The 27,954-nt window shown below is 41.2% G+C and overlaps 1 protein-coding gene across 1 annotated transcript in view; it reads left to right on the top strand.

The window, feature by feature from the left end:
* Window positions 1-27,954, top strand: part of GALK2 (galactokinase 2) — a 221,623-nt gene that overhangs the window by 192,031 nt on the left and 1,638 nt on the right. Inside the window, exon 9 of the mRNA XM_040342627.1 lies at window positions 758-959. Within this exon, the coding sequence (XP_040198561.1) occupies window positions 758-959 (202 nt within the window). The remainder of the gene's footprint in view (window positions 1-757; window positions 960-27,954) is intronic.

Raw genomic sequence — 27,954 nt, 5'->3', positions numbered from 1 at the left:
TCCTATTTTCCTCTCTTCTTTTTCATTTTTTTTTTTTTTGCACTTTTGGGCAGATTTGAGCTAAACGAAGCAATGGTTATTTAAGTATAGATACTTCTTATGAATATAGTGGTAAGACACTTATAATGACTTTCAAAATGTTGGAAAGAATGATCTTTTTTAATCTTTAATATTGCTTTGATATATGGGATCTAAATGATCCAGATTATGGCTTTTTGAATGTAACTTTGAAAACTAATAATAAAAATTACTATATGTTGAAAATTGTAAAGATGTAAGAATTAAAAGTTTACCGGAGAATGTTTTGTTGTGCTCAATGTGTGCTAGAAAATGATGAAAGTTTCATACAAACATATTAGAAGTAGAGTATAGATTAAACTGCAAGGGTTCTTCAAAAACTTTTACATTTTATTATATATATTAAAGTGGAGAAACTTTTTGAAGGCCCCTCATATATACCTGTGACCCACTGAAAACCATTTAAAAATATGCAGTGTCTGTTTCATGTATTTATGATTGATTACTGATTTATATGTCTTTTGCAGCAGAAAAATTAAACAGTCAGAAATAAATCCTACCCAGGAGAGCTTTAGCTTATGTCATTTGTAGGTGTGCTTGAAATACTGCCATGGAGTAACCAAGACAGGTTGTTTTGTATTTGATATGTAGTATTATGTTTCTAAGAAAAAAAGGATATTAATTCTCCTGTCTCTAATGAATGCTCATAATTCACTTTTATATGTGATTTTTCTTTTAGTTTCCACCTTTAAGCTGTACCAACGAGCGAAGCATGTGTACAGTGAGGCATCCAGAGTTCTAGCCTTCAAGAAGGTTTGTGATGAGGCACCTGCCAATGCTGTTCAGCTGCTGGGAGCCCTTATGAACCAGAGCCATGTGAGCTGCAGAGATTTGTATGAGTGCAGCTGCACTGAACTAGATCAGCTGGTGGACATCTGTCTGTAAGTTTTGACAAATATATAGCGCTAAAAAAAGCTCTTGGCTTTCTGGTTGATAGATGATGAAATCGTGACATTGTTTTCCACAGATACTACACCTTTGGCACCAATGTAACAAAGTATCTAATTTCTTCAATTGTCTGTGCATTATTGCACCATTGCACTGCTGACCCTTCTGAATATAAATGGACAGATGGTAGGAAATTGTATTCTTGTGGTAAACCACAAAGTAAATAATCGAAAGGCATATGTGCCCCCTCTGGAACATGTGCAAAAAATCTGAAGGTTTTATTTAACATATATTGTGTGTGTGTATGTATATATATATATGTATATATATATATATATATATATATATATATATATATATATATATATATATATATATATATATATATATATATATATATATATATCAATTGTACATCTTATTCCAGAATGAGGAATGAGGCAACACAAATAATTTTCTCTTTATTTTAAAGCAGTGGTCTCTAAACTGCAGCCCGGGTGGCCGGATCTGGCCATTTGCTTGCTTTTATCTGACCCTTGAGGCATTATTCCCCCCACTGTCAGCAAAGGTGAGGCATCGTTCCTGCCACTGAACCAACAATGGGGCACTAGTCCTTTCACTGACACCAATGATGGGACACTATTCTTCTCATTGATACCAGTGATGGGGCACAATTCCTGCCATTGATACCAATGATGGACACTATTTCTCCAAATGATACAAATGAAAGGGCACTATTCCTCCCACTGATACCAATGAAGCGGGTTTATTCCTCCCATTGATACCAATGATGGAGCACTATTCCTCCCACTGACACCAATGATATGGGGGACTATTCCTCCCACTGACACCATTGATGGGGCACTATTACTCCCCCTAATGCCAATGATGGGGCATTGTTTACTCCCACTGACCCCAAGACATGTTCTTTCTCCACTGGCGACATTCCAGCCCCCTTAAAGGGTAAGTTCACCTTTGTACACTTTTTTTTTCTCTAAATTCCAGCTCCCTTATGCAACAATATAGCATTCATGCACTTTTTTTGCTAAAATATCAACACTTTACATTAAATCTACAGCCACTTACTTTTCTTGTCTTCCTAATCCACATTTCCAGACGTTTCCATTAGTAATGTCTTACTTCCTGATCAGACTTTAGGTCATGACACAGGAAGGAGTTGATCAGCTGACCTCGTTAGCACACACCCTGCATCAGCCACCCTCCCATTCTCAGGGGCACATTTTTTAAATGAAATGCAATCATTAAGTAATCACCCTTCTCACTAAATACACAATCAGATTGCAAAGTGTATTGCCATCTTTATACAATCACATAGGAGGGAGTGGACAAGCATTCAACTACCAAGCCCCATTCACAACTCTGCATAGCGAGAACTCGCATTCCCACATGCATATTTTTTTTCTTTAGCGAGGGGGGGAGACGTTTTGGAGCATTTTCACTCATCACACATTGGGCAGCCCATCCACCTGAATGGGCTGCCCTACACACAGCAATCGCCCCAAAGAAGCTTCAGAACTTTTTTTTTAGAGTAGAGCTTGGTGTTTTTTTTACTGCAATATTTTTTTTTGTTGGTAGAGTGCATTTCTGAAATGCAAGGAAACGTGCAGATGTGAATGGAGCCTCATTGTTCTTGTGTTACTGCACCAATTTCACTTTCAGGCCCCATTCCCATCTAACATAGTGGGAGCGCACATTTTGTGTCTCGTTTTTCCTGTTACACGCATAGGACAGCCCGGTAATTCCAATTGGCTGCACTACATGTGGTTAATGGGATGTTTTGTGGGTTGTGTGTTTTTTACTGTGCGTTTTGAAGCATTTGCCCCTCATTTTTTCACATGACAAAATGTGTTTTTGCTTCTGTGTTTGGTGTGCCGTTAACAATTAATAGCACTGAAAGCGCAACTAGTAAAAATTACATGAATGCTTTATTGGTGCATAGGGGAGCTCGAAACTAGAAAAAAAAATGTGTACAAAGGTGAACTTGCCCTTTAATGTTTGATGGACAGTCAATTGTCCCTTTGTTTAGAAAGTTTGGAGACCCCTCTTTTAAAGTGTAATTTAACTTATATTACTAACTACACATGGATCATCATGAACTACAACAGTCTGAAAAAGCATATATAACACACATGAAGGTAAGTGCCCCAAATTGTGACTTTTGATGTAGCTTTAAATTACCTACAAAAACCTGAAAAAGTTACTAAGTACCTGATGCAACAATCTCACTGCCAGTTCAGATACAATCAATGTATTCACTTCAGCAGGGGATCCGGAGCGTCCCGTTCACTGCTTCAGGTCTGAATTAGGTCTGAATTTTTGCCAGAATTCGGACCTGAAACAGAGCCAAAGATGCAGAGGACTATTCTGCTGTGCACTCTGCGACTGCCCTGGAGCTGTGTGAACAGGCTCCGTTGAGAGGCGGTCACACTCTCCTTTCCTGCGAATTGGATGCGAGAAAACTGCTGCATCCAATTTACATAAGTGTGAACCAAGCCTGAAAGTGCAATGCTTGCAGTTAGGAGTGAGCTGGAAAGGATAAAACAATCAAGGTTTGATCAGGACACTGAAGACTACAGTTGTGTGAAAAAGTATTTGCCCCCTTCCTGATTTTAATTTTTTTTTTGCATATTTCTCACACTTAAAGCTGAGTTCCACCCATTTTTGAGAGGTGGTCTTAAACGAAGGACCTCTTTTCAACACCTAGTTTTTGGATATTAAAAATATTTTTTTTTCTTTCTTACCTTTTTGGAAGTACTAAGGGCCAGATTATCTTTGCGGCGGCGTAACGTATCTGATTTACGTTACGCCTCCGCAACTTAGACGGGCAAGTGCTATATTCTCAATGCACTTGCTCCGTAAGTTGCGGCGGCGTAGTGTAAATCGTCCGGCGTAAGCCCGCCTAATTCAAATTTGGAACAGGGGGCGTGTGTTATGTAAAATAACCATGACCCGACGTGATTGACGTCGGGCATGCGCCGTCCGTGGAAATCTCCCAGTGTGCATTGCTCCTAATACGCCGCAAGGATGTATTGGTTTTGACGTGAACGTAAATTACGTCCAGCCCCATTCACAGATGAGTTACGCAAACGGCGTAAAATTTTCAAATTTTGTCGCAGGAACGACGGCCATACTTAACATTGGAACGCCGCACTTATAGCAGGAGTAACTTTACGCCGGGAAAAGCCTAACGTAAACGGCGTAACTTTACTGCGTCGGCCGGGCGTACGTTCGTGAATTTGCGTATCTAGCTGATTTACATATTTTGACATGTGAATCATGTGAATCAGAGTACATGCCCCTAGCGGCCAGCGTAAATATCCAGTTACGATCCGACGGCGTAAGAGACTTAGGCCTGTCGGATCTAATAGATATAAAATTGCGGCTGCAATGATTTAGGTCATCCAAAAATGTTAATATTACACAAAGATAACCTGAGTAAATTCAAGATGTAGTTTTAAATTATTATTTCACTTATTAACCACTTCAGCCCCAGAAGATTTTCCTACTTAATAACAGCCCATTTTTTGCGATATGGCACTGCGTCTCTTTAACTGACAATTACGCGGTACTGCAACATTGTACCCAAACAAAATTTACTTCCTTTTTTCCCCACAAAAAGAGCTTTTGTTTGGTGGTATTTGATCACCTCTGAAGTTCTTTTTTTTTTGCGCTATAAAATTTTGAAAAAAACAATATTTTTTACTTTTCCTTATAGTAAATATCCCTTAAAAACGATTTAAAAAACGAATTTCTTCATTAGTTTAGGTCAATATGTGTTGTTCTACATATTTCTGGTAAGAAAATCACAATAAGAATATATTGATTGGTTTGCGAAAAAGTTGTAGCTTCTACAAAATAGGGGATATATGTATGGCATTTTTATTATTATTATTTTTTTTAATAGCAATGGCGGTGATTTGCATTTTTTTGCGGTACTATGACATTGTGGTGCACAGATCGGACACTTTTGACATTTTTTTGGGAGCATTGACATTCATAAAGGGATCAGTGCTATAAAAATGCACTGATTACTGTGTAAATGACACTGGCAGGTAAGGGGTTAACATCAAGGGGTTAAACGTGTTCCCTTACTGTGGGGGTTGGGACTGACTGGGGGAGGAGACATATCGCTGTTTGTAATTACTACAAACAGCAGATCTGTCTCTTCTCTCCTGTCAGGACAAGGATTTGTGTGTTTACACACACAAATCCCCATTCTGGCTCTCATGCCCGCGATCGCGGGCACTTACTATGGCTCTTAAAGGAGCCTGAAGTACCCATACACCGATTTGCGGGAACGTGCCACTTTGACGACGTATATCGACGTGAGCCGGTCGGCAAGTGGTTAAGAGAAAAAAGCTGTTTAAACCTGCCTGGCCCTATATGAAAATGTAATTGCCCCCTCCCATGCTGAATGATGAATGAACTATGATTAACCACAATTTTTTGGAAAGCTGACCTAAATTTCACTTGCCACACCCAGGCCTGATTACTGCCAGACCTGTTGGATTAAGAAATCACATAAAAAGAAGCTGTCTGACAAAGTGAAGCACGCTAACAGATCACAAAAAGCCATACTTTAAAAGCTGGTGGATAAAGGAGGCTCCCTAGTAAATATGGATCACTCAAAGTATGCAACTGAGGTTCTAAAAACAAATGTCAGGCATCCTTGTGTGTATATATTGTGACAGGAAGCCAGGTAAATCTGGGGGTGTTGTCACAGATGGGAGATACATTTCTGCCTTGTTTAGAAAATTCACCAATTACTATCAGGTGTCGGCTACAGAGGTAGCCAGAAAGGTTTAAGGACGTTGGATAGCTTCAGCTGTTCAGAATGAGAAAATTAAGGCCTCTATAAGTTGTCCAGAGGATTACTACTGAATGCTGCATCCTGAGGCTTGTTGAGTTAAGGAGAGCAGTGAGCTGAGGAAGACTTCTAAAGGTGAAGTGGTTATTGATATTTTTTGCTGTGTGATAAGAAAATCAAAAAGACTATTGTTTTCTGCTGGAAGACCAGCAGTGTCTGCCCAGCAGTAGGCTGTGCCAGACTCCATAGGTAGGTTCCTGTGTTGTGAAGGTAGACGGCCCAAGTGGCCAGGGTTTATTTTATGTTTTGTTTTGTTTATGCTGTTTGGATGCTTGCACTTGTTTCCAGCAATATGGAAGAATAAACCATAACCCTTGTTTTTTCAACCACCCACGGCTGCCTCTCTGTATAATTCAGTATGTAGTGAACCCACTCAGGAGGTCACACACCCCCGCTACCGAGCTAACCCCTTACAATATATATATATATATATATATATATATATATATATATATATATATATATATACACACAGTACAGACCAAAAGTTTGGACGCACCTTCTCATTCAAAGAGTTTTCTTTATTTTCAGGACTATGAAAATTGTAGATTCACACTGAAGGCATCAAAACTATGAATTAACACATGTGGAATTATACATAACAAAAAAGTGTGAAACAACTGAAAATATATATTCTAGGTTCTTCAAAGTAGCCACCTTTTGCAGCAGACACATCTCTAGAACTGTTAAGAGGAGACTGTGTGAATCAGGCCTTCATGGTAGAATATCTTCTAGGAAACCACTGCTAAAGAAAGGCAACAAGCAGAAGAGACTTGTTTGGGCTAAAGAACACAAGGAATGGACATTAGACCAGTGGAAATCTGTGCTTTGGTCTGATGAGTCCAAACTTGAGATCTTTGGTTCCAACCCCCGTGTCTTTGTGCGACACAGAAAAGGTGAACGGATGGACTCTACATGCCTGGTTCCCACCGTGAAGCATGGAGGAGGAGGTGTGATGGTGTGGGGGTGCTTTGCTGGTGACACTGTTGGGGATTAATTAAAAATTGAAGGCATACTGAACCAGCATGGCTACCACAACATCTTGCAGCGGCATGCTATTCCATCCGGTTTGCGTTTAGTTGGACCATCATTTATTTTTCAACAGGACAATGACCCCAAACACACCTCCAGGCTGTGTAAGGGCTATTTGACCAAGAAGGAGAGTGATGGGGTGCTGCGCCAGGTGACTACCTCTTGAAGCTCATCAAGAGAATGCCAAGAGTGACGTACAACACTACAACGAGCTAAGAAAAATGAAGTTCAATGATTCCGAGCATGCGTCAAATTGATTCCGAGCAATGCATGTTTTTTTGCGCGTCGGAATTGCATACAGACAATTGGAATTTCCGACAAGAACTTTTCCCATCGAAAATTTGAGAACTAGCTCTTAAATTTTTGCTGTCGAAAATTCCGACAGAAAAAATCTGCTGTCGAAATTTCCGACCAAAAGCTCACATGAAACTTTTCTTGTCGGAAATTCTGACCGTGTGTACGCGGCATAAAAGTTCAGTAAATGCAGATCTAAAAGTGGTAACTGGATGTGGATTGGTAATTATGAGCATAAACATATTATGCTATTTTGTTATATTGTACAGCATATAGTATAAATCCTATGCATGGATAATTGAAATAATATTCACATTGCAACAACCCCAGGCTAGATACAGAAAATGTTTAATAACATTGTTGTTTTCAGAATTTCCATCTTCATAAATCAATAGCTCATTGTCAAGCTAGATTATGAAATGAAGATGCATCAATTGGCATCTGAGGTAATAATGTTGTCTACGAAACATTCTAACCTTCTATATGTGTACATATTTAACAATGGATGAAGACAGTTAGCACCATTTCCTTAGGTGAAAATATAGCTTTTCATTCATTGCTCTGGGCGGCCACTTAAAATCATCTTTTACCAGTTCAGCTCTTGCACCTTTATACTAATGGACCAGAGCATTTTTTTTACTTTCTGCTTTGGGCCTATCAGTTCAACAATGATTTTGTCATTACTTTGTGGTACTGAAGTAATGAATACAGAATATCATTGTATCTTAATCCTATAGTACAGGACACAGAGCTTGTATTCATAGACCAAATGTTATATGTAGGCTACCTTCAGGTGTTTGGACAGTGACAAGAAAACTTGCTAGGGCCACCCCTAGTGCACACTCATATAACCCTACCAACTCCATTAAACTACTTTTTTTTTATACTAGTGGCCTTAGATGATGGACCCTGTCTCTTTTGGAGAATATCTTATCATTTTTGTCTTCGGACACTTCTGGTAAGATCTGACTGCTTATTTCCCTGGGCTAGCAGTTTCAGGATCAGTAACATTTGGGGACTGGACCAGTACCCCACTGTGTGCATCTGGCATGTAATGTTTAATCCTGCATCAGGCCTCATTCAGATGGGCTCTGACACCTGTAGTCTGTGAATGAGCGCCTTATATATATATATACGTGGCTTTCACTCCCAGGTTCTGCTTGCAGGCAGCCCATTCCTGTCTAGTGGGATGCAACGGCTGCATGGACACAGCTGCTTGTCCCAATCTGACAGCCATGTGTATACGGTTGAATGGCCTTAAATGCAGACTGTTTGTCCCATTATTTACTCATCCCATTCCAAGATTACCCCACTGGGGATTCCCTCACTTTAGCAATACCAGATCCCAAGCTCAAGGGAGCTGCAAACAAATTACATGAAGTCCTACAAAACTTTGGTTTGATCCTCCACCTGAAAAAGTAATCACTGGATCCATCTCACAAATTTGATTATCTGACACTGAGTCTGATACTGATACTCTTCTTATGAGCCTGATACTGCCCAGGATTTTTCTGCCTTGGAAAAAACGTATTTCTTTCTCTTGCCAGTGCCATCCAGGCCCAAGAATAGGCACTCAATTTGTGCTTGCATGAGGTTCTTGGATCTCATGGTTGCCTCGTAACCCAATTTCTCTGCACACCATGTCAACCTAACATTCTAGCCACATGGGACAAACTGATTTGGCTCTTGGACTTCCCCATGCCTTTGACCCCCAAGGCTAAATTTTAGCTTGGTGGATTTCCGACCCTGTGCTATATTCTCAACATTTGTGGAACGTTCTCATGACAGATTGCAGCCTGTCAGTCTGTGGAGCAGTCCTGAACACCCTATTCGTGCAAGGGATTTGGTCTTCAGAGAAAGCTCACATTCCAAACAACATTCTGGAACTCAGAGTGATTTGTTTGTTTTTTCAATGCTGGACTCCCCTATTGTGAGATTACTCAATGAGAATTCAGTGGGACAATGTCATGAGTGTGCCTACATCAATCATTAACGTGATTGTAAGGCTTCACTTTTTATTTTTTTTAAATGACAAACATGTCATACTTACCTCCACTGTGCAGTTTGTTTTGCACAGAGTGACCCCAATCCTTGACTGGTGGTGCTGGTAGTTCCTCCCCACATTGTATAACCCCCTAGGAGAAGCGCTCTCCCGGGGGGTTACCTTGGGAGCATGCTCCTCAGTCCAGCATTCGGCGTCTATAGACATGGAATGTAGGATTCGGCCCCCCTCACTGCTGTAAATTTAATTGACAGCAGTGAGAGCCAATGTCTGCACTGCCATCAATCTATCCAATCAAGAGCCGAGACAATGGGCAGAGGTAAAGAGTGTGCCTCCGGCAGGGAATACAGATGAGTAAAATGGGGGGGGGCAGGATAAGTGCCTGCACACTCTGTGGCATGGACTGAAACTAGGACTCCAATTTCATATGCGATGTGTGTTCAAACCAGAAAAAACTAATGGAATCCCATAGCATACTAACGTTTAATAGAAAGACATTTAAAAAACATACAGCTGATTGGCCTCTTACTTGAGAGGTGACTGGGACTGTGTGCGTGTCAAATTCCTAGGTAACGACCTCGCTCTGGCAGCGTGCGGCTTGGTGTCCTATAATTTGGCTGGCTTCTCAGGTACCGGGATCAGCTGGAGCATAGATATGACCAGGTCTGTAGCCTCCGACGTACGTTTTTGTACGTTTTGTGCGTAACACGTCTTCAGGGGGGCCCCCCCGGGCAGGCATCTCTCAAGTAAGAGGCCAATCAGCTGTATGTTTTTTAAATGTCTTTTAATTAAACGTTATTATGCTATGGGATCCCATTTTTTTTTTCTGGTTTGAACACACATCGCATATGAAATTGGAGTCCTAGTTCCAGTCCATGCCGCAGAGTGTGCAGGCACTTATCCTGCCCAGCTTACATGACCTACTTTTTCATTAAAGTGGTCCATGCATTGTGGTAAGCGCAATATTATTCCAGAGCACTTCGGGTGAAGCTGTTTAGATGGTGAAGGCTATAATTGTCAAGTTCCAAAAGAATCTTTTATATGTGTTTTTTCACCAAGTTTTTATTGCTGGACTTTTATTTTCCAATTTTTTCATCCACTATTGGGACTTTCACATACTATACATTTGTATCTGTAGTGTCGGATATAGTATAACAATTTGCATTGGGTTCACCTTCCCAGGTGAATCGCATCTCAAAGTAGTTATCACTTTGTGATCACTTATTGGTTCCCCTCAGGAATCCCAGCACCCTCGTTTTCTTTCTTATATCACCATTACACAGTTCACCACTGTCCTTTGAGGAGCAGCTATATTTAATTTATATTAAGTTTATTCACTTTATATTTATATTTTGGCGTGGAAATACCCTCCTTTTTCACTTAGCAATTATTCTCTTTAAAACACCAACCAGCCTCCTGCTGGTCTGCACAGTATCCTGAATCTGCACTAACTAACACTTTATAGTATTTTTGATTTGAAACGGTACATTCACTTTGCACTAGACACTTTGAGATTTACGGAGGGTGTCTCAGACCCAGTATATTTGGTCACTTTTCACTTATTATATATATAATTTTTGCGGTATCACAATACCTTTACTTCAGAATATGCCATTTGGCATTTGGGGGCAACAGACGTTTTAAGTTTTGAGTCACAGTAAGGTGTTTGGTACACCACGGTCATAGTTATATCCAGCTACCTAGCTGGCCTGCACAAGATCCTGACCACACTGACTTCCCTATTTTTCTAAATTTTCCTTTTTCTTCTTTTTCTTTTTCATTTTTTCCCTTCACTGCACATGGTACCTGGATACCAGCGGAGGCTGGTAGTCCTGGTTTAGCCACCTTTTTTGGCGTACCTCCCTATCGCTCTCTACTAATAGGGTAACCTATACACACCCCAGTCTTCTTTAGGGTGTGCGCACAGGGTGTCCACATATGATTGGACAAATCCCTATCCCAGGTCACCCGACAAACTACCATTGGTAAAGGGCACCCACATTCAGTTCACTGGATTTTTTGATTGACACCAGCAGCGCCACTTCCCAACTTTTGTTTACCACAAGTGTTCCATCCTGCTTCTCATAGTCGCTGGCTTTAAAGGCATGGCTTTTGAAGCCACAATCCATCCTTTTGGATTTAGTCATGCTTACCCTCTTGAAGTCTAGAAAGTTGACTTCCTGAAAAAGTCTATCATCGCACCTTGAAGGCCTACTTTGCTTGGTGTGAGCAACTACTCCATGGGATGTATTCTGTCCTTCCTTCAATCTTGTCTGGACCAACATTTGGCCTTGAGTACCATTAGGGTTAAAAATGCCTTGTTTACATAGGCATTTCCTCGTTCTGCCTCTCCTCGCCAAGATCGCGGGCTACCGGCGGACATCGAGTCTGCGGGCATGCTCCTGTAGCTGGCGGGCACGCATGCCCACTATCCTGCTTTTGCGAAGTGATGTACAGCTACGTCAGTTTTTGCGCAGGAGTGCCATTCTGCCGATGTATATCGATGTGAGCCGGTCGGCATGCAGTTAATCTTCAATTTAAATATGATCATATATAGCCCTTCCAAATTGATATAGTAATATGAAATATTACTGGGTAAGTATCTAAACATATGCTGGAAAACAAGCCCCACTTTATGGACTAATAATATTATGATTAATCCCTACAAGCGCCACAATGGTAGTTGTGGAATACCCAAGATTATAAAGTAATGACACAATTTATTTTAAAATTACAACACCAATTCCGTAAAATCTACATAAAAACAGAATGCAATGATTTGCAAATCTCATAAACCCATATTTTTATGTTTAGGAACATTATTCTAAAATAGTTCAACAATTTATAGATGCAGCTTTTCACAGATTGGGGAACCTCTGCCCATCTTTATCTTCACTCTGACTCTCTAAGGCCCCGTACAGACGGGCAAACATGTACGATAAAAACGGTCCGCCGGACCGTTTTCAGCGTACATGCCCGCCCGAAGATTTCTGTATGATGGCTGTACACACCATCATACAGAAATCCGCGTGTACACGATACGCGGCGACGAGGCCGCGGCGACGTGCGCGGCCCTGGCAGTTCAATGCTTCCACGCATGCGTCAAAGTCATTCGACGCATGCGAGGGATGGCGGCCGCTCGGACATGTACGGTAAGTCTGTACAGACGACCGAACATGTCCGACGGGCAGGATTCCAGCGGGCATGTTTCTAAACATGTTTAGAAACATTTGTCCGCTCGAAAACGGTCTGGCAGGCAATTGTACGCTGGAATCCTGTCCGCTCGGCTGTACAGACGACCGAACATGTCTGCTGAAACTGGTCCGCGGATCATAATTTAGATAATAAGAGGTACATTGTTGGTTTTACAAAAAGCCCTTTGGCTTTTCCTCTAGCCAAAGGGCTTTTTGTAAAACCAACAATGTACCTCTTATTATCTAAATTATGATCATGAGATGTCTAACCACTATATGTTCCTTTCCAGCCACACAAACTCTCTGAAGAAGACCTCCAAAGGTCGAAACGTTCATAGTTACATAGTTACATAGTTAGTCAGGTTGAAAAAAGACACAAGTCCATCCAGTTCAACCTCAAAAAAATAAACAAACGAAATAAAAAACACAATACAATCCCATACACCCAACTCCATACCCACAGTTGATCCAGAGGAAGGCAAAAAACCCCAGCAGAGCATGATCCAATTTGCTACAGCAGGAGAAAAAATTCCTTCCTGATCCCCCGAGAGGCAATCGGATTTACCCTGGATCAACTTTACCTACAAATCTTAGTACTCAGTTATTTTATGTACATTTAGGAAAGAATCCAGGCCTTTCTTAAAGCAATCTACTGAGCTGGCCAGAACCACCTCTGGAGGGAGTCTGTTCCACATTTTCACAGCTCTTACTGTGAAAAAACCTTTCCGTATTTGGAGGTGAAATCTCTTTTCCTCTAGACGTAAAGAGTGCCCCCTTGTCCTCAGTGATGACCGTAAAGTGAATAACTCAACACCAAGTACACTGTATGGACCTCTTATATATTTGTACATGTTGATCATATCCCCCCTAATTCTCCTCTTCTCAAGAGTGAATAGATTTAGTTCTTCTAATCTTTCCTCATAGCTGAGCTCCTCCATGCCTCTTATCAGTTTGGTTGCTCTTCTCTGCACTTTCTCCAGTTCTCCGATATCCTTTTTGAGAACTGGTGCCCAAAACTGAACTGCATATTCCAGATGAGGTCTTACTAATGATTTGTACAGGTTAGATTGTTTTTACTACAATGCACATTTTTGACTGTATAAACATTGTTTGTGTACTGCTTCTTATACATTTATGTAAACGCTGTTTGTGTACTTGATACAACTCATGCTCCATCCATTTATGCTACCCAATTTTTGTCCACTTTTGTCCAATTTTTAACATGTGAATAAATACAACTTTTTTATTACATGGTATTACCTTTCTCCTTTTGAGCTGCGCAATAACCCCATTTGGGAAAATTCTTTTCATCATTTTTATCGGGGTGAGCAGCCACATTCTCTCCACCATAGTGTCCTGTCTCTTCTCTATATAAATGGGATGCAAGGCGCGCTTCCATCATTGCAGTGAGAAGAGGCGACGTGTCAACATCGGAAGAAGGGAGAAGAAGAACATGACGTCACAGAAGACCGCGCTGGCTGCCTGCTAGTAATTGAGCTAACACACGAAGATAGCAGGCAGCCAGCGCTGAAGAAGAAGGCACCGGACAGCTGCAGAAGAACCGGGGTGCGCCGAGTCAACAGCGGAGAGCGGCGAAGATAGAAGAAGACCCCCGGAGAGCGGAGAAGACCCCCCCCCGGAGAGCGGAAGAAGAAGCCCCCCCCGGAGAGTGGAAGAAGACCCCCGGAGAGTGGAAGAAGAAGCCCCCCCTGGTATTAGAGCTAATAAAGAAGACAGGGGGGGCCTCCGGAGCAGACTAATAAATTATTTTAAAAACCCTTGTGTTGTGTGTTTAATAACTTTAACTTTTTGCCTCCAGGTGAATGGGTAGGGGTACGATGTACCCCATATCCATTCACTTAGGGTGGGGGGCCGGTATCTGGGGGCCCCCTTATTTGAGGGGACTCCCAGATTCCGATAAACCCCCGCCCGCAGACCCCGACAACCAACGGCAAGGGTTGTCGGGAAGAGGTCCTGTCCTCATCAACATGGGGACAGGGTGCTCTGGGGTGGGGGGGCCCCCAGTGCGCCCCCCTGCCCCAGAGCACCCAACCCCCCCATGTTGAGGGCATGCGGCCTGGCACGGCTCAGGAGGGGGGGGCGCTCGCTCGTCCCCACTCCCTTTCCTGACCGGCCGGGTAGCGTGCTTTGGATACGGGTCTGGTATGGATTGTAGGGGGACCCCCTACGTCGAATTTTCGGCGTAGGGGGGGTCTCCTTACAACCCATACCAGACCTAAGGGCCTGGTATGCTCCTGGGGGGGGAACCCATGCCGGTTTTGATTTTACAAATTGCCGTGGAGTTCTCCCTCAGGAATGCATACCAAATGCCGTCGCTTGAATGGGCTTTTACATGGTGTGACTAATTTTCCACATTGTAAAACCAGCCCTAGTTTTGCGCAAGCAAATCGGAACTTACGCAGAAATCACAATGCTGAAAAGCGTTGTGGATCTGCTTAAGTCCTCATTTGCATACTCAAAGCTGCATTTCAATGAGAAATGCCCCCAGCGGCGGATGCGGTACTGCATCCTAAGATCTGACCGTGTAAGTGTCTTACACATGTCAGATTTTCTGCCTAACTTTGGAAAAAGCCTTTTGAGGATCGTTTCCAAAGTTAGGCACAGACTGAACAGCAGTTCCGCCTGCGTATCTCTTTTGAGAATTTGGCCCTAGGATTCTCAGAGGAGAGTTCAGGAATAGCAGTCTCTATGAATCACCTATGACAATGTCACTTTAAACTATTCTAAAGAGCCTGAATATTACAAGGCTGATACAACCTAAATGTAGAAACAGAGTAAGCCTCCTTTCCTGAAAGTAACAAGAGTTTGATTTCTGAAAGGCAGGGTGATCTTTTACCTTCAGATTGAAAGAAGACAGGACAGGGATAGAAGAAAATGTAAGACTGCATCATAGAGTCACCAAGTGGATCTCCTCAGTGGACAATAAATATCCATCATAGAAGAAGTAACCTACAAATTCACATTCAAAGATGGTATATTACTTTTCTTATCTGAAGTCAAGGACAGAAGTTACAAGCACAAAAAGAGCTGCTGCCAATGAATGTTCCTATATAAACTAAGCCATATTTTGACAGTACTCCCTACTGGCCACATGTGATAAGAAATTTACAGACAGTTGATAGCCAATAGCTCATTGCATTTTTCTAGTGCCCATCCCCTTGTTCTGAAACAAGGGGATGGGCACCCTTTGGGCTGCTTTTGCTGATTTTGTGTTACCGCGTGTTAGTAAAAGTTTGGCGAAAGCCGATTCGCGCTTTTCAGTCTTCACGCTTTTCAGTCTGTTATAGCGTGATGAATGTGCTATCTACAATGCACATTTTTGACTGTATAATCATTTTTTGTGTACTGCTTCTTATACATTTATGTAAATGCTGTTTGTGTACTTGATACAACTCATGCTCCATCCATTTATGCTACCCAATTTTTGTCCACTTTTGTCCAATTTTTAACATGTGAATAAATACAACTTTTTTATTACATGGTATTACCTTTCTCCTTTTGAGCTGCGCAATAACCCCATTTGGGAAAATTCTTTTCAGCATCCCATTTATATAGGCATCACCGTCCCATCATGCTCCGGTAGGTACCCACGTGGTGGGTGCCTACCCACGTGCACCCACCACATGGGTACCTACCGGAGCATGATGGGACGGTGATGCCTATATAAATGGGATGCAAGGCGCGCTTCCATCATTGCAGTGAGAAGAGGCGACGTGTCAACATCGGAAGAAGGGAGAAGAAGAACATAATGTCACAGAAGACCGCGCTGGCTGCCTGCTAGTAATTGAGCTAACACACGAAGATAGCAGGCAGCCAGCGCTGAAGAAGAAGGCACTGGACAGCTGCAGAAGAACCGGGGTGCGCCGAGTCAACAGCGGAGAGCGGCGAAGATAGAAGAAGACCCCCGGAGAGCGGAGAAGACCCCCCCCCCGGAGAGTGGAAGAAGACCCCCGGAGAGTGGAAGAAGAAGCCCCCCTGGTATTAGAGCTAATAAAGAAGACAGGGGGGGCCTCCGGAGCAGACTAATAAATTATTTTAAAAACCCTTGTGTTGTGTGTTTAATAACTTTAACTTTTTGCCTCCAGGTGAATGGGTAGGGGTACGATGTACCCCATATCCATTCACTTAGGGTGGGGGGCCGGTATCTGGGGGCCCCCTTATTTGAGGGGACTCCCAGATTCCGATAAGCCCCCGCCCGCAGACCCCGACAACCAACGGCAAGGGTTGTCGGGAAGAGGTCCTGTCCTCATCAACATGGGGACAGGGTGCTCTGGGGTGGGGGGCCCGCAGTGCGCCCCCCTGCCCCAGAGCACCCAACCCCCCATGTTGAGGGCATGCGGCCTGGCACGGCTCAGGAGGGGGGGCGCTCGCTCATCCCCACTCCCTTTCCTGACCGGCCGGGTAGCGTGCTTTGGATACAGGTCTGGTATGGATTGTAGGGGGACCCCCTACGTCGATTTTTCGGCGTAGGGGGGGTCTCCTTACAACCCATACCAGACCTAAGGGCCTGGTATGCTCCTGGGGGGGGGGGGAACCCATGCCGGTTTTTTCTTTGAAAATTGTCATGGAGTTCTCCCTCTCAGGAATGCATGCCGAGCGACGCTGTAAATTTTTTTTTAATTATTTGTTTTCCCGGCGCGTATATTTTTTTTCAGCCGTCGCAACTTTAGTGTCCCGTCGCAATCCACAAAGCCCGGCGTAAATTACGTTCGCGCGCTGCACGTCGGGAAAATTACGTCACACGCATGCGCAGTACGGCCGGCGCGGGAGCGCGCCTCATTCAAATTTTAAACGCCCCCCGGAGAGGAGGACCGCCTTGCGACGGAGGCACTTAAGTTACACGGCGTGTAATTTCTAGGTAAGTGCTTTGTGGATCAGGCACTTAAGTAGAAATTTTAAGTCAGTGTAACTTAACTGCTGAAAGTTAAGTTAGGCAGCTTTTTTGGGAATTTGGCCCCTAGTTCCTTGGCTGTCATTTTTGATGCTTTGACTCCAATGTTGTCTGAGTTGCTTAACCAGAACAAATATAGAGATATGTAGTTCTGGCACACATTTACAGCAAGCTTGTTTTGGTTTTGTGACTGCGGAAACATTCTGATATTAGACACAACCAGGCATCCAACGTTTTTAGAGGAAGGTCTGCAGTGACAGTCCCTCTTAATTCTCTTATGACAGTGTCACTTTAACTCTATCTCTGAAATGTAATAACCATTGTCTCTGTTCACTGGGAGATAGTACAGTATTTGCTCTTTGGCAGGAAGAAAAATCACAGAGCTAAAGCTATTATGTTTTGTATGTCAGACAAAAAATATTTCTGTCAAAATTATTCACACGGGACAATGTTTTATAATTCCGTACATCTTGTATGCATTGACTGTTTCTCCATTACCAAGCTTCCACCAATCCAGTCATCCAAGACATTTTCTGCCATAATTATCTTTCTGATTTCTGCCACATATGTGGATCCAGTTGTTTAGATAGTCATAGATAATGTAAAAAAAAAAAAAAAAAAAAACATTTAATGCCTAGAGTTTACTAAAGATTATTCATTTATGAATTATTTATGAATTACTTTGAAACTTTACAAAACATGGCAGTAATCTAGAGAAGTATGTTATTGGAAGGCATTTTCAAACATTACCGTTTCAGAATCAGAGCTTGTTAAATACCAAAAGAAATGTACTCATCAATTATTATTTTTTGTGAATAGCCATGAGTATATTTTGAATAGTGCAAAAGAACAGTGAAACAAGGCCATGACTGTTCTCAGGAGAATGAAACCATAGCACCACATACAACTTCCCTCTGGCAAAGCAACTAGATTGTATTGTGAAAAGTGGAAGTCAAATCCTCCAAGGGACAATAGGGGTGAAATCCTACACCAGCCTCCACCCTCTTGTGAACTGAACTTGGATTTGTGGTGATGTCAGTTCGGATTTTGTTTCTATTTTTATATATATATATATATATATATATATATATATATATATATATATATATATATATATATATATATATATATATATATATATATACATATTACAATGCATTTGCTATTAAAAAAAAGAACAAAGGGAATAAAAACAAGCAAAACAAAGTTTAAAAAAATTGACATATGTTGTTTGGTGACTCAAATTAGAGATGCCATACTTTTTGGTCCTTTGTGATTGTACAAAGCACTGTGTTAGCATACATTTTTTAAATATGTGGTGTGGGTAAACAGACTAAAGTTATAAATATTCTCTCTGTTAAATTGAATAAACTTGAAAAACCAAAACACTTTTGGTTTAGACAAAATAATGAGGAAAATATATGAAAGCCGTCCAAATTGCATCTTATTTTTAAATAACAAGAAGGTAGCACGCAGAATCTAAGCATAGTACCCAGAATTACTGGAATTTAGACCAGTGTGGAATAGAATTGTAAACAGTGCTGATCCAGAACACACAAACCTCATCTGTTATATCCAGTCCTCCATAATGCCGCAATCCTGCCTTAAAAGAACAACTTTGTTAAGGAATTTTTTGTGTAAATACCATTAATGTTATAAGATAGCATAAAAATGCATCAGGGGATTCCCGAAAACCTCCTGTGAAAAACAAATGTATTTTATAAAGTCAAATTTCAAGTATAAGAGTAACTTTTTTTTACCCTGCAATATTTGTAGATATGGAAGTTCCCAGATTTATAATTTCTCACATGTACATCATAGAAGTGAGCAGACCCCATTCCAATCCATACTGCTTTAATACATCTCAGAAGGGGAGTCCTCACCCAAGCCAAGCGCAGTAAAAAGGAACCATATAGCTACTAGCCATTACTAATGCGTTTTACCTTTAAGCCCTAAAGCTCCCAGTGATATTATTTTATTAAGGCCCCTGTGACACACTGCATGTCAAATTGGCATGGCCCTAGCCCTGAGCTAGCATTCTCTAGCTGGCCTAGTTATGATGTAGCTAAGAAACTCTTATGCCGCGTACACATGACCATTTTACATGACGAGGAAAATGCAATTTTTTAAATTGGTCATTAAAAACGATTGTGTGTGGGCTCCAGAGCATTTTTCTCGACAAGAAAAATGGGCATTAAAAACGCGCATGCTCAGAAGCAAGTTATGAGAAGGGAAATTTGCATAATCAGCCCAAAGGGTGGCACCATTCGAATGGAACTTTCCATTTATAGTGCCGTCGTGCGTGTTGTACGTCACCGCGCTTAGCTCAAGCATTTTATTTTCACAATCGTGTGTATGCAAGGCAGGCTTGACAAGAATCACGTTGAGAAAAACGTCGTTTTTTTCCATGACATGAAAAACGGTCGTGTGTAGGCGGCATTACACAAGCATGTCTTCCGATTTTTATTGTTCCCCCTCCCGCTAATGGAACAGCTGCCCTGTATTCTGTTGTTCCTTCTGCAAGAACTTTACATACATCATGCTCCTGTTCTTGCAGTACAGCTCTCAAAACCATGTCTGCCAATAAAGTCCTCAATAGAGCCACAGTGATATGTGTAAATTAATCACAACCTTCAAGCAGAAGTCCCAAGTCTTGCGGGATAACTAATTCCACATATAGGAACTAAAACTGTTCTGTCTGATGTTAGCCTGTTCATAATCATTCTTGAAGGCAGACCTAGAGGCCTAGGCACCATGACAGTGAGTGGGATGTTTTAAATGTATAAACTTTAGAGGTGTAAACCTAATATTTTTGTTTTGATAGGTAAATACTTATACTGATATAGAATGAGTTGCCATTCACAGCGGTAACCCCGTCCAGGGTGATGGAAGCCAGGGAGGGCTTACAACAAAATCTCATACATTTTAAACTCTGTAATCAAGTTCGAATACAGCACCCAATCCCTCCTTTGCTAGGGAATGAGGGTGGAAAGGGCCAGAGATGGGGAACTTGGGATGCCATAGAGAGATAAGTCCATGACCTCTCTGTGAGATCAATACTTATATAAGCACCATGTCACACAATGCATAACTGAAGGGAAAAAAATTGACTGACTTAAAAATTGAGTACAACCGAGTACAAAGAAGGAGGTAAGAAAAAGAGTACTGGAGGAAATGGGGGGAAGAGTGAGGTAGGGGAATAATACCCGCCCAGGAGCCACATACCGTAACCTCTTTGAAAGTTGTTACTAGTAGTAAATAATTAATATTTTCAAGTTATTCGGATGTGCTGCTGTTACACTGCACTGTGAGTGCAAATGGCTGAATGTACACAAAGCAGGGCTTACATTGGCCTGTAATGACAGGTGTTAGAGAACAGGGAAATAAAAGGTGAGTAGTCCTGTTTGAGTAGTCCTGCGACTTGGGACTGTAAAGTCCCATGTCAAGTCGTACCCCATGATTTCCAATGAGTACCACTCATATCTGTGTGACTTTAAGTCGCAGCGACTTCAAAGTAGTCCCGACACTACTTTGGTCTGACTTTGATATGACTTGAGTCCAGTGTTATCTGCTGAGATGCATTCATTGACTGCATACTTCTTCTGTGATATAGTTGGCGACTGGAGAATAAATAGTGGACTTGCTCCAGGACTGGCTTAACAGAAAGAACAGCACCTTAACTGAAAACCCTGCCATGTTGCAGCTGCTTAGCATGCCTTATGGTAAATCCAACTACTACTGAAAGTTGTTATTTTTATGAACTGGAGGGTAAGAGATATTGTTCTTATAACAGTATTTCATGCTTGGGATATCATATATGCACAGACATAAGAGCTTTGTTCTGATGTTTTTAAGGGATTTTAGTTGTGTATTGTATGTATAACAAACCTTGGTTACATTTGTTTGCACTTTATTTGTCAGGCTGTTTCCTTTTCATTGAAAATAGTTTTCTGTAGTTGTGCTAGCACAAGAAGTCTATGAATTGTTATGCTTAGTGGCTAAAGGTAGCATTTATGCTGCATTAAAAGGGTGTACATTTTTGGAGTAGGGTTAGAGAAACAGCTGTGATACTAATTCCAATTTTTTTCTTTTAGAAATCATGCTTCAGTATTTTCTTTTCTTTTTATTGTACAAATAATTGTGTAACATTTTGGTTTCGCATTATTTCAGTATAACTTGGTGGTCTATCTCTTTTATGAGCGTATGATGACAACTCATCATGTCTTTCGGGAATCTGCAAACGTAATACTTGTTCTTTTAGACATCTTAAAATGCCAGAGTGATTCAGTTTGACATTTAAGACTTCCATCATCATGCAAAACAGAAGGATTCTAATTCAGGATTGGGCAACCTGCAGCCCTTTTAGCTGTTTAGCAACTACAACCAATATATTCCACCGTCTAGTAGTTGCTAGGTGTTGTATCAAATAATAGAATACACATGGATTGTTCAGACTACAACATTGTAATCCCTTTGTTAAAGTATTTTAGGATCCTTTGCTAGCCCTATACTTTACCATGTGATCATTGCCAGCCTAATATATTAAATCTGTGAATTGCTATACAAAGAGTATGTATGGATGTGTGTGTATATTCAATATATATATATATATATGTAATATATATATATATATATATATATATATATATATACATCTCATTCAAAAATAAAGTTCCCATGCATATAAAGTCTTTGCATTGATTGGCTGTAGTGGTTGAATGCACCCTTCACATCTCTTTGTACAAGCTAGTAGTAATTATTCACATTCAGCTGAACGTATTCTGTAATGTTCAAGGCTTATCTAAGCAACTTCTCTGATTCTAATAAGACAATGAGGCAGATGTTTAGATGTTTTAACATCTGCCTTTCCATTCCAATTGGATTACATTGTCTGTACTACCTGTGTAAAATGCTGAGATATTTTTCTGCTACTCATTGGAAATGAATTGGCTTGAATAAGCTATGAAACTTCTTCAGCTTTTTGTAGAATGTTTTTGTATTGGCTTGCTGTATGAACTTTAACACCATAGAAAGACATTATTTTAGGCATGATGGGGTGAGTATTACCGCGCTTACCACGAGAGTGGGGGAAGGGGGAGAGAGAGGGGGTACAGCTGCTGCACTGGATGGTGTATCAAACCAGAAACAAATGAAAAATAAAGGGGTAGTGCTGCGCTATGAATGGGAAATGGGGTAACGTGCAAAGGAAGTGTGGCAAATCCTTATATATGGAAAAAATATATACTCTGACTGGTGATCATAAGTAACAATAATAAAGAATGGTAGTGGTAAATTCTAACAGGTAAATAACATCAAAATAAATGTGCTACAATGCAGCCAAGGCTAGCTGCCAAAATGTGAAGTATTACAAAGTGACAGTGCAAGTGTCATATAAAGTAGTCAAAAATGTACTGATACACAATAGGGTGTACAACGTGCCAAGTACAACACACAACGGTGATTGTAATAGACTAAATTAAATGTCCATGCAGCAGATAACTGTAAACGTAACAACAGGCAAAGTCCAAAGTAAAAGTGCTGGTGTAGATGCCAAAGTGACGTGAAGAAAGGTTGATTTCAGGTGTTTTCTTCAGAAAAAGTGAGGATGTCCCCTTACCTTACTGCTGTAAGGTAACAGCATAGAGACCCAGGCACACTTTTCTGGTCATGTCCACATACGTTATCATCCAAATGGGCTGTAATGGGAAGGGTAGATCCCTCTCGAAAGTCACATCCAAACAGGGACAGTGACTTGCATCCAGGGAGATAAAAAGAGCCAATAGTGTAGTATCGTTTAAAAAAGGAGTTTATTCAAACAAAATAAAACACTGGGTACTCACATTGTTGTGATAAAAAACAGGCATATAAAAACGGGGCGTTCGCCGACGTCACCTCCGGTACCTCTAGGTGGACTTTTTGTATCACTCATACGCGCATTCGTCACTTCTCGTGACTTCTTCAGGAGTAATTAGAGGTAAAATGAGGGTGCTGTTATATAGGGTGGTTTGTTAGTAGAGCTGGAAGTGGGGCACTGAGCTACCTCCGTAAACCGGAAGTAGGTCAGCGGCCATTTTGTTGTGGCCTAATAGCTGAATCAGGCAATGGGGCTCCAATTGTGGGAATACTGGGACATTGAACTACAGGGTGCACTCAGCACCCTTTAGTTTTTTTTTTTTTTTCATATATAAGGATTTGCCACAATTCCTTTGCACGTTACCCCATTCCCCATTCATAGCGCAACACTACCCCTTTATTATTTTAGGAATGCCACTCTCTCTTGACCAATAGATAGATGTTTCATTCCAGGGACTCTGGTAGTTCACTAAATTTCAGAAGTAAATGTCTACAAAGAAGCAGCTAGGAAATTGATATGGTTGAGTTATATACAGGAATGTGTTCTGCTTCTGACCTGCATTTTGTGATTATTTTTATTTTATTAATCTGGAATGCAGTGTTTCAATTTTGAATTTAATTCTACAAATATGTGTACTTGTGCATTCCTTGTTGGTTTTGCCATGCCTTGATTTGTATTTATTCTTCTACACTAGATAATGGGGAAATTCATAAAGGGTGCCCTAGACACCCTTTAGAATATCCTTCGATGACCGCACTGAAATTGTATTCTATCGGTTGCACTCCTTAACTACTTAAGGACCCCCCACTGTATATATACGTCCTCTTTTTAAACATGGATATCTCAGTAACGGCAGCAGCTGCTGCCACAACTGAGATATCCATGTTTTCAGCGGGCGGCCGTGTAAACGATAACGGCGGTCTCCGCGGCGGATTCGCCGCGAGATCGCCGTTATCGGTGGCGGGAGAGGACCCCCCCCCCCTCCCGCCGCTTTTCCGCGCCCTCCGCCGCTTACCGGAGCCGTCGGTAGCGGCGGAGGAGATCCGATGCTGCCGCCTGGAGAGCGAGGACTTGAGTGAGGGCAAGATGGCCCCCACCCGTCCTCATAGCTCTGCTGGGCGGAAGTGACGTCAAAACGTCAGTCCCGCCCAGCCTCTTAAAGAGACAATTTTTTTTTTGTCATTTTTTTAAATGACACATTTTTCTTTTTTTTTTTTTTTTTTTGCATTTAAGCCTAAATATGAGATCTGAGGTCTTTTTGACCCCAGATCTCATATTTAAGAGGACCTGTCATGCTTTTTTCTATTACAAGGGATGTTTACATTCCTTGTAATAGGAATAAAAGTGATCATTTTTTTTTTTTTTTATATTTTAGTGTAAAAAATAATAAAATCAATAAAATTAAATAAGAAAACAAAAAAACATTTTTTTTAAAGCGCCCCGTCCTGACGAGCTTGCGCGCAGAAGCGAACGCATACGCGAGTAGCGCCCGCATATGAAAACGGTGTTCAAATCACACAAGTGAGGTATCGCCGCGATCGTTAGAGCGAGAGCAATAATTATAGCCCTAGAGCTACTCTGTAGCTCAAAAAATGCAACTTATAGAATTTTTTAAACGTCGCCTATCTAGATTTTTAAGGGTAAAAGTTTGACGCCATGCCACGAGCGGGCGCAATTTTAAAGCGTGACATGTTGGGTATCATTTTACTCGGCGTAACATTATCTTTCACAATATATAAAAAAAATTGGGCCAAATTTATTGTTGTCTTATTTTTTAATTCAAAAAAGTGATTTTTTTCCAAAAAAAGTGCGCTTGTAAGACTGCTGCGCAAATACGGTGTGACAAAAAGTATTGCGATGACCGCCATTTTATTCTCTAGGGTGTTAGAAAAAAAAATATATAATGTTTGGGGGTTTTAAGTAATTTTCTAGCAGAAAAAACTGTTTTAGTCTTGCAAACACCAAATCTGAAAAACACCTAAGGTCTTTAAGTGGTTAAATGCTCACCTAAAGTTTGTGTAGGGTGTTGCAGTGAATGGTGGATGGTGCCACAATGCAATCAATGTAAAACAAAGATCTTCACTAGCACACCTTGATATAGGAAGGGTTTATGTACATAGGTGCCTGCCTTTCAGGAAAAAGAGGTGTATACCCCATGTTTATGTTAAAGTGGACGTTAAACCCTCTCATATACCCAGTGAGGTGAACAGCCTCAGATGATGAAACAAATCCTCTTATGCAGGTTTTACTTGTTTATCTGCAGTCTTCTCTTTCCTACACCCCATCAAATGGGCAGAAAAGTGTTAAAATCTTTCTTCATTTGTCAGTATCACAGAGGAGGGGGCAGAGAGGCTGCAGTAACAGTGTGTGAGAGCTGATTAGAGGAAAGGAACACACCCTCCTCCACACAGCAGAAGAAATGATTTCTGAATAAACAAGCTGTCTGCTGAGCTCTCCCTTCCCCTCCCTCCTGACACAAATGTATCTCATATGTCGAGAAAACATCTTAGAAGTGACTAATGCTCATAACAGAGGAACAAAGCACCAGAAAGAAATTTCATTTAGAGTTTTGAAGAGAGATACATAAACACACTACATATATATGTGCTTTACTCAGATTCCATGACTGAGGTTTACAACTACCTACATTTCTAACCCTATGCATCAGCTATTATGCGTTGTAGGTTTTTTTTTGTATGTTGTGTTGCACACCCCAGTGTTTTGCAGCAGTTAGTCAGTTTGGTCCTAGCAAGGCCTGAAGAAAAAGTGATAGGCACATGAATCCTGGAATACGGATTTTCACCAACATACCTTGGTATTCTTATCATCTTGTCCTTTATTCACACAATGTAACAGGCATCACAGGCCGGACAGGATCCCTTTTACAGGGCAGAATGATGCACTAGCATGAGACAAAGTTGCCTAAGGCCGCGTAGACACACGGTCGATCCATCCGATGAGAATGGTCCGACGGACCGTTTTCATTGGTTCACCGCTGAAGCAGTCTGATGGTCTGATGGTTTCCAAAACCGATCCGGTCAGAACGCGGTGATGTAAAACACACGACGTGCTGAAAAAAACGAAGTTCAATGCTTCCAAGCATGCGTCGACTTGATTCTGAGCATGCGCGGGTTTTGAACAGATGCTTTTGCGTACTAACCATCGGTTTTAACCTATCGGTCAGCTGTCCATCGGTTCGATTTTAAAGCAAGTTTCCTTTTTTTGGACGGAAGGACAACAGACCGATGGGCCGTACACACGGTCGGTTTGGATCGATGAAACTGAACTTCAGTCCGTTTTCATCGGTTTGGACCGACCGTGTGTACGCGGCCTTAGTGTGAACATGGGCAGAGGCATGGAAAAAAGGCATGGTAATAGAAAAAGGGGCAGATATTGCAGCATAGTATAGCAATACATCTGGGCAAAAAACATAAGAGGTTCTATTCTATTGACTGTTGGTGGGAGACACAGATTTATTGGTTGAAAACACACACAAAAAGGGGATATGGGGTCAATCTTACATCACAGCTTTTTACATGGATCTGTTTCTGATTGGTTGATACTATTTAAGCTGTATGTCTCATGTTTTTCAAGGGAATTGCTTAGATGTGCATCTTCACAGGGTGACACTGTGGATGCATCAATATGTGTGTGCCAACGTCCCAATATATTGGAAATGGAAATTTAGACTAGAAAGATGGACTTTAGGCCGCACACGAGTAATAAATTGTAAAAATCTATAGATATTTATTGTAGAAATGTATATAAAATATTCATAAATCATAATACAATATCCATCAGCATATGGGCCCAACAAGTACTACAATAACACTTCCAGAAAATTATAATAATAGGCAGCACACAGGAGAGGCTCTCCATAGGACCTCCGTTTTTGCCCACATGCCAGATGCTAAGAACTTGGCCCTATTCACTACCCTCTGGGCTTTTTTGGGCAGATATTTTCTCCAGCCCAGCCAATGCACCAGATGTGTACTAATATTTCTATCCGTGGCTAATAAGGCTCATTACATCCTGAGGATACCCTCTTTCTCTGCTTACCAGGAGACTGTGTTTGGCTTTATTTTTCCTGCTGTCTAATGATGAAATTTTAAAATTTTAAAATCCAGTTGGCTATCTGGGTTAGATTTATATATACAGCCAGACTGTTGGTATCCAGGCTCGTGTTCATTATTTAATACGACCGATATACCAACATGCTCCTGAAGAATCGTTTTCACGCAAAACATGTCGAGCAGAACAAGAATTAAAAAATCTCACATATTGGACCCATGTTCAAGGCCATACACTTCATACACACTTCTACTGTTTACTGTATTTTCTCATTACTTGCATTATTATAATTTTCTGGAAGTGTTATTGTAGTACTTGTTGGGCCCATATGCTGATGGGTATTGTATTACGATTTATGAATCTTTTATATAAATTTCTACAATAAATATATATAGATTTTTACAATTTATTACCCGTGTGCCACCTAAAGGCCATCTTTCTAGTCTAAATTTCCATTTCCTGTGTCTCATGTTGGTGTATCACCTGAAAAAGGGATCCTGTGAGGTGCCAAAATGTCAGTGTAATGCCTGTTATGTTAATAAAGGACATGATTATCACTATACCAAGGTGTCCTGGTGAAGATCCTTGCTTTATGATCCATGTACCTGTCACTCTTTACTCGGGCCTTTCCAGGACAAAACTAACTGCTTCAAAACACTGGGGTGCTAAATTCCAAAAGGCAGGATGCTTTTGACACTCGTGTACCCAAACTTTTTGGCTGCCAGTGTATGCATAATTTTT

This window comes from Rana temporaria, chromosome 3 (assembly GCF_905171775.1).
Source record: "Rana temporaria chromosome 3, aRanTem1.1, whole genome shotgun sequence".
NCBI lineage: Eukaryota > Metazoa > Chordata > Amphibia > Anura > Ranidae > Rana > Rana temporaria.
The sequence above is the reverse complement of the archived record's forward strand: the minus strand, read 5'-3'. Positions and strand labels throughout refer to the sequence as shown.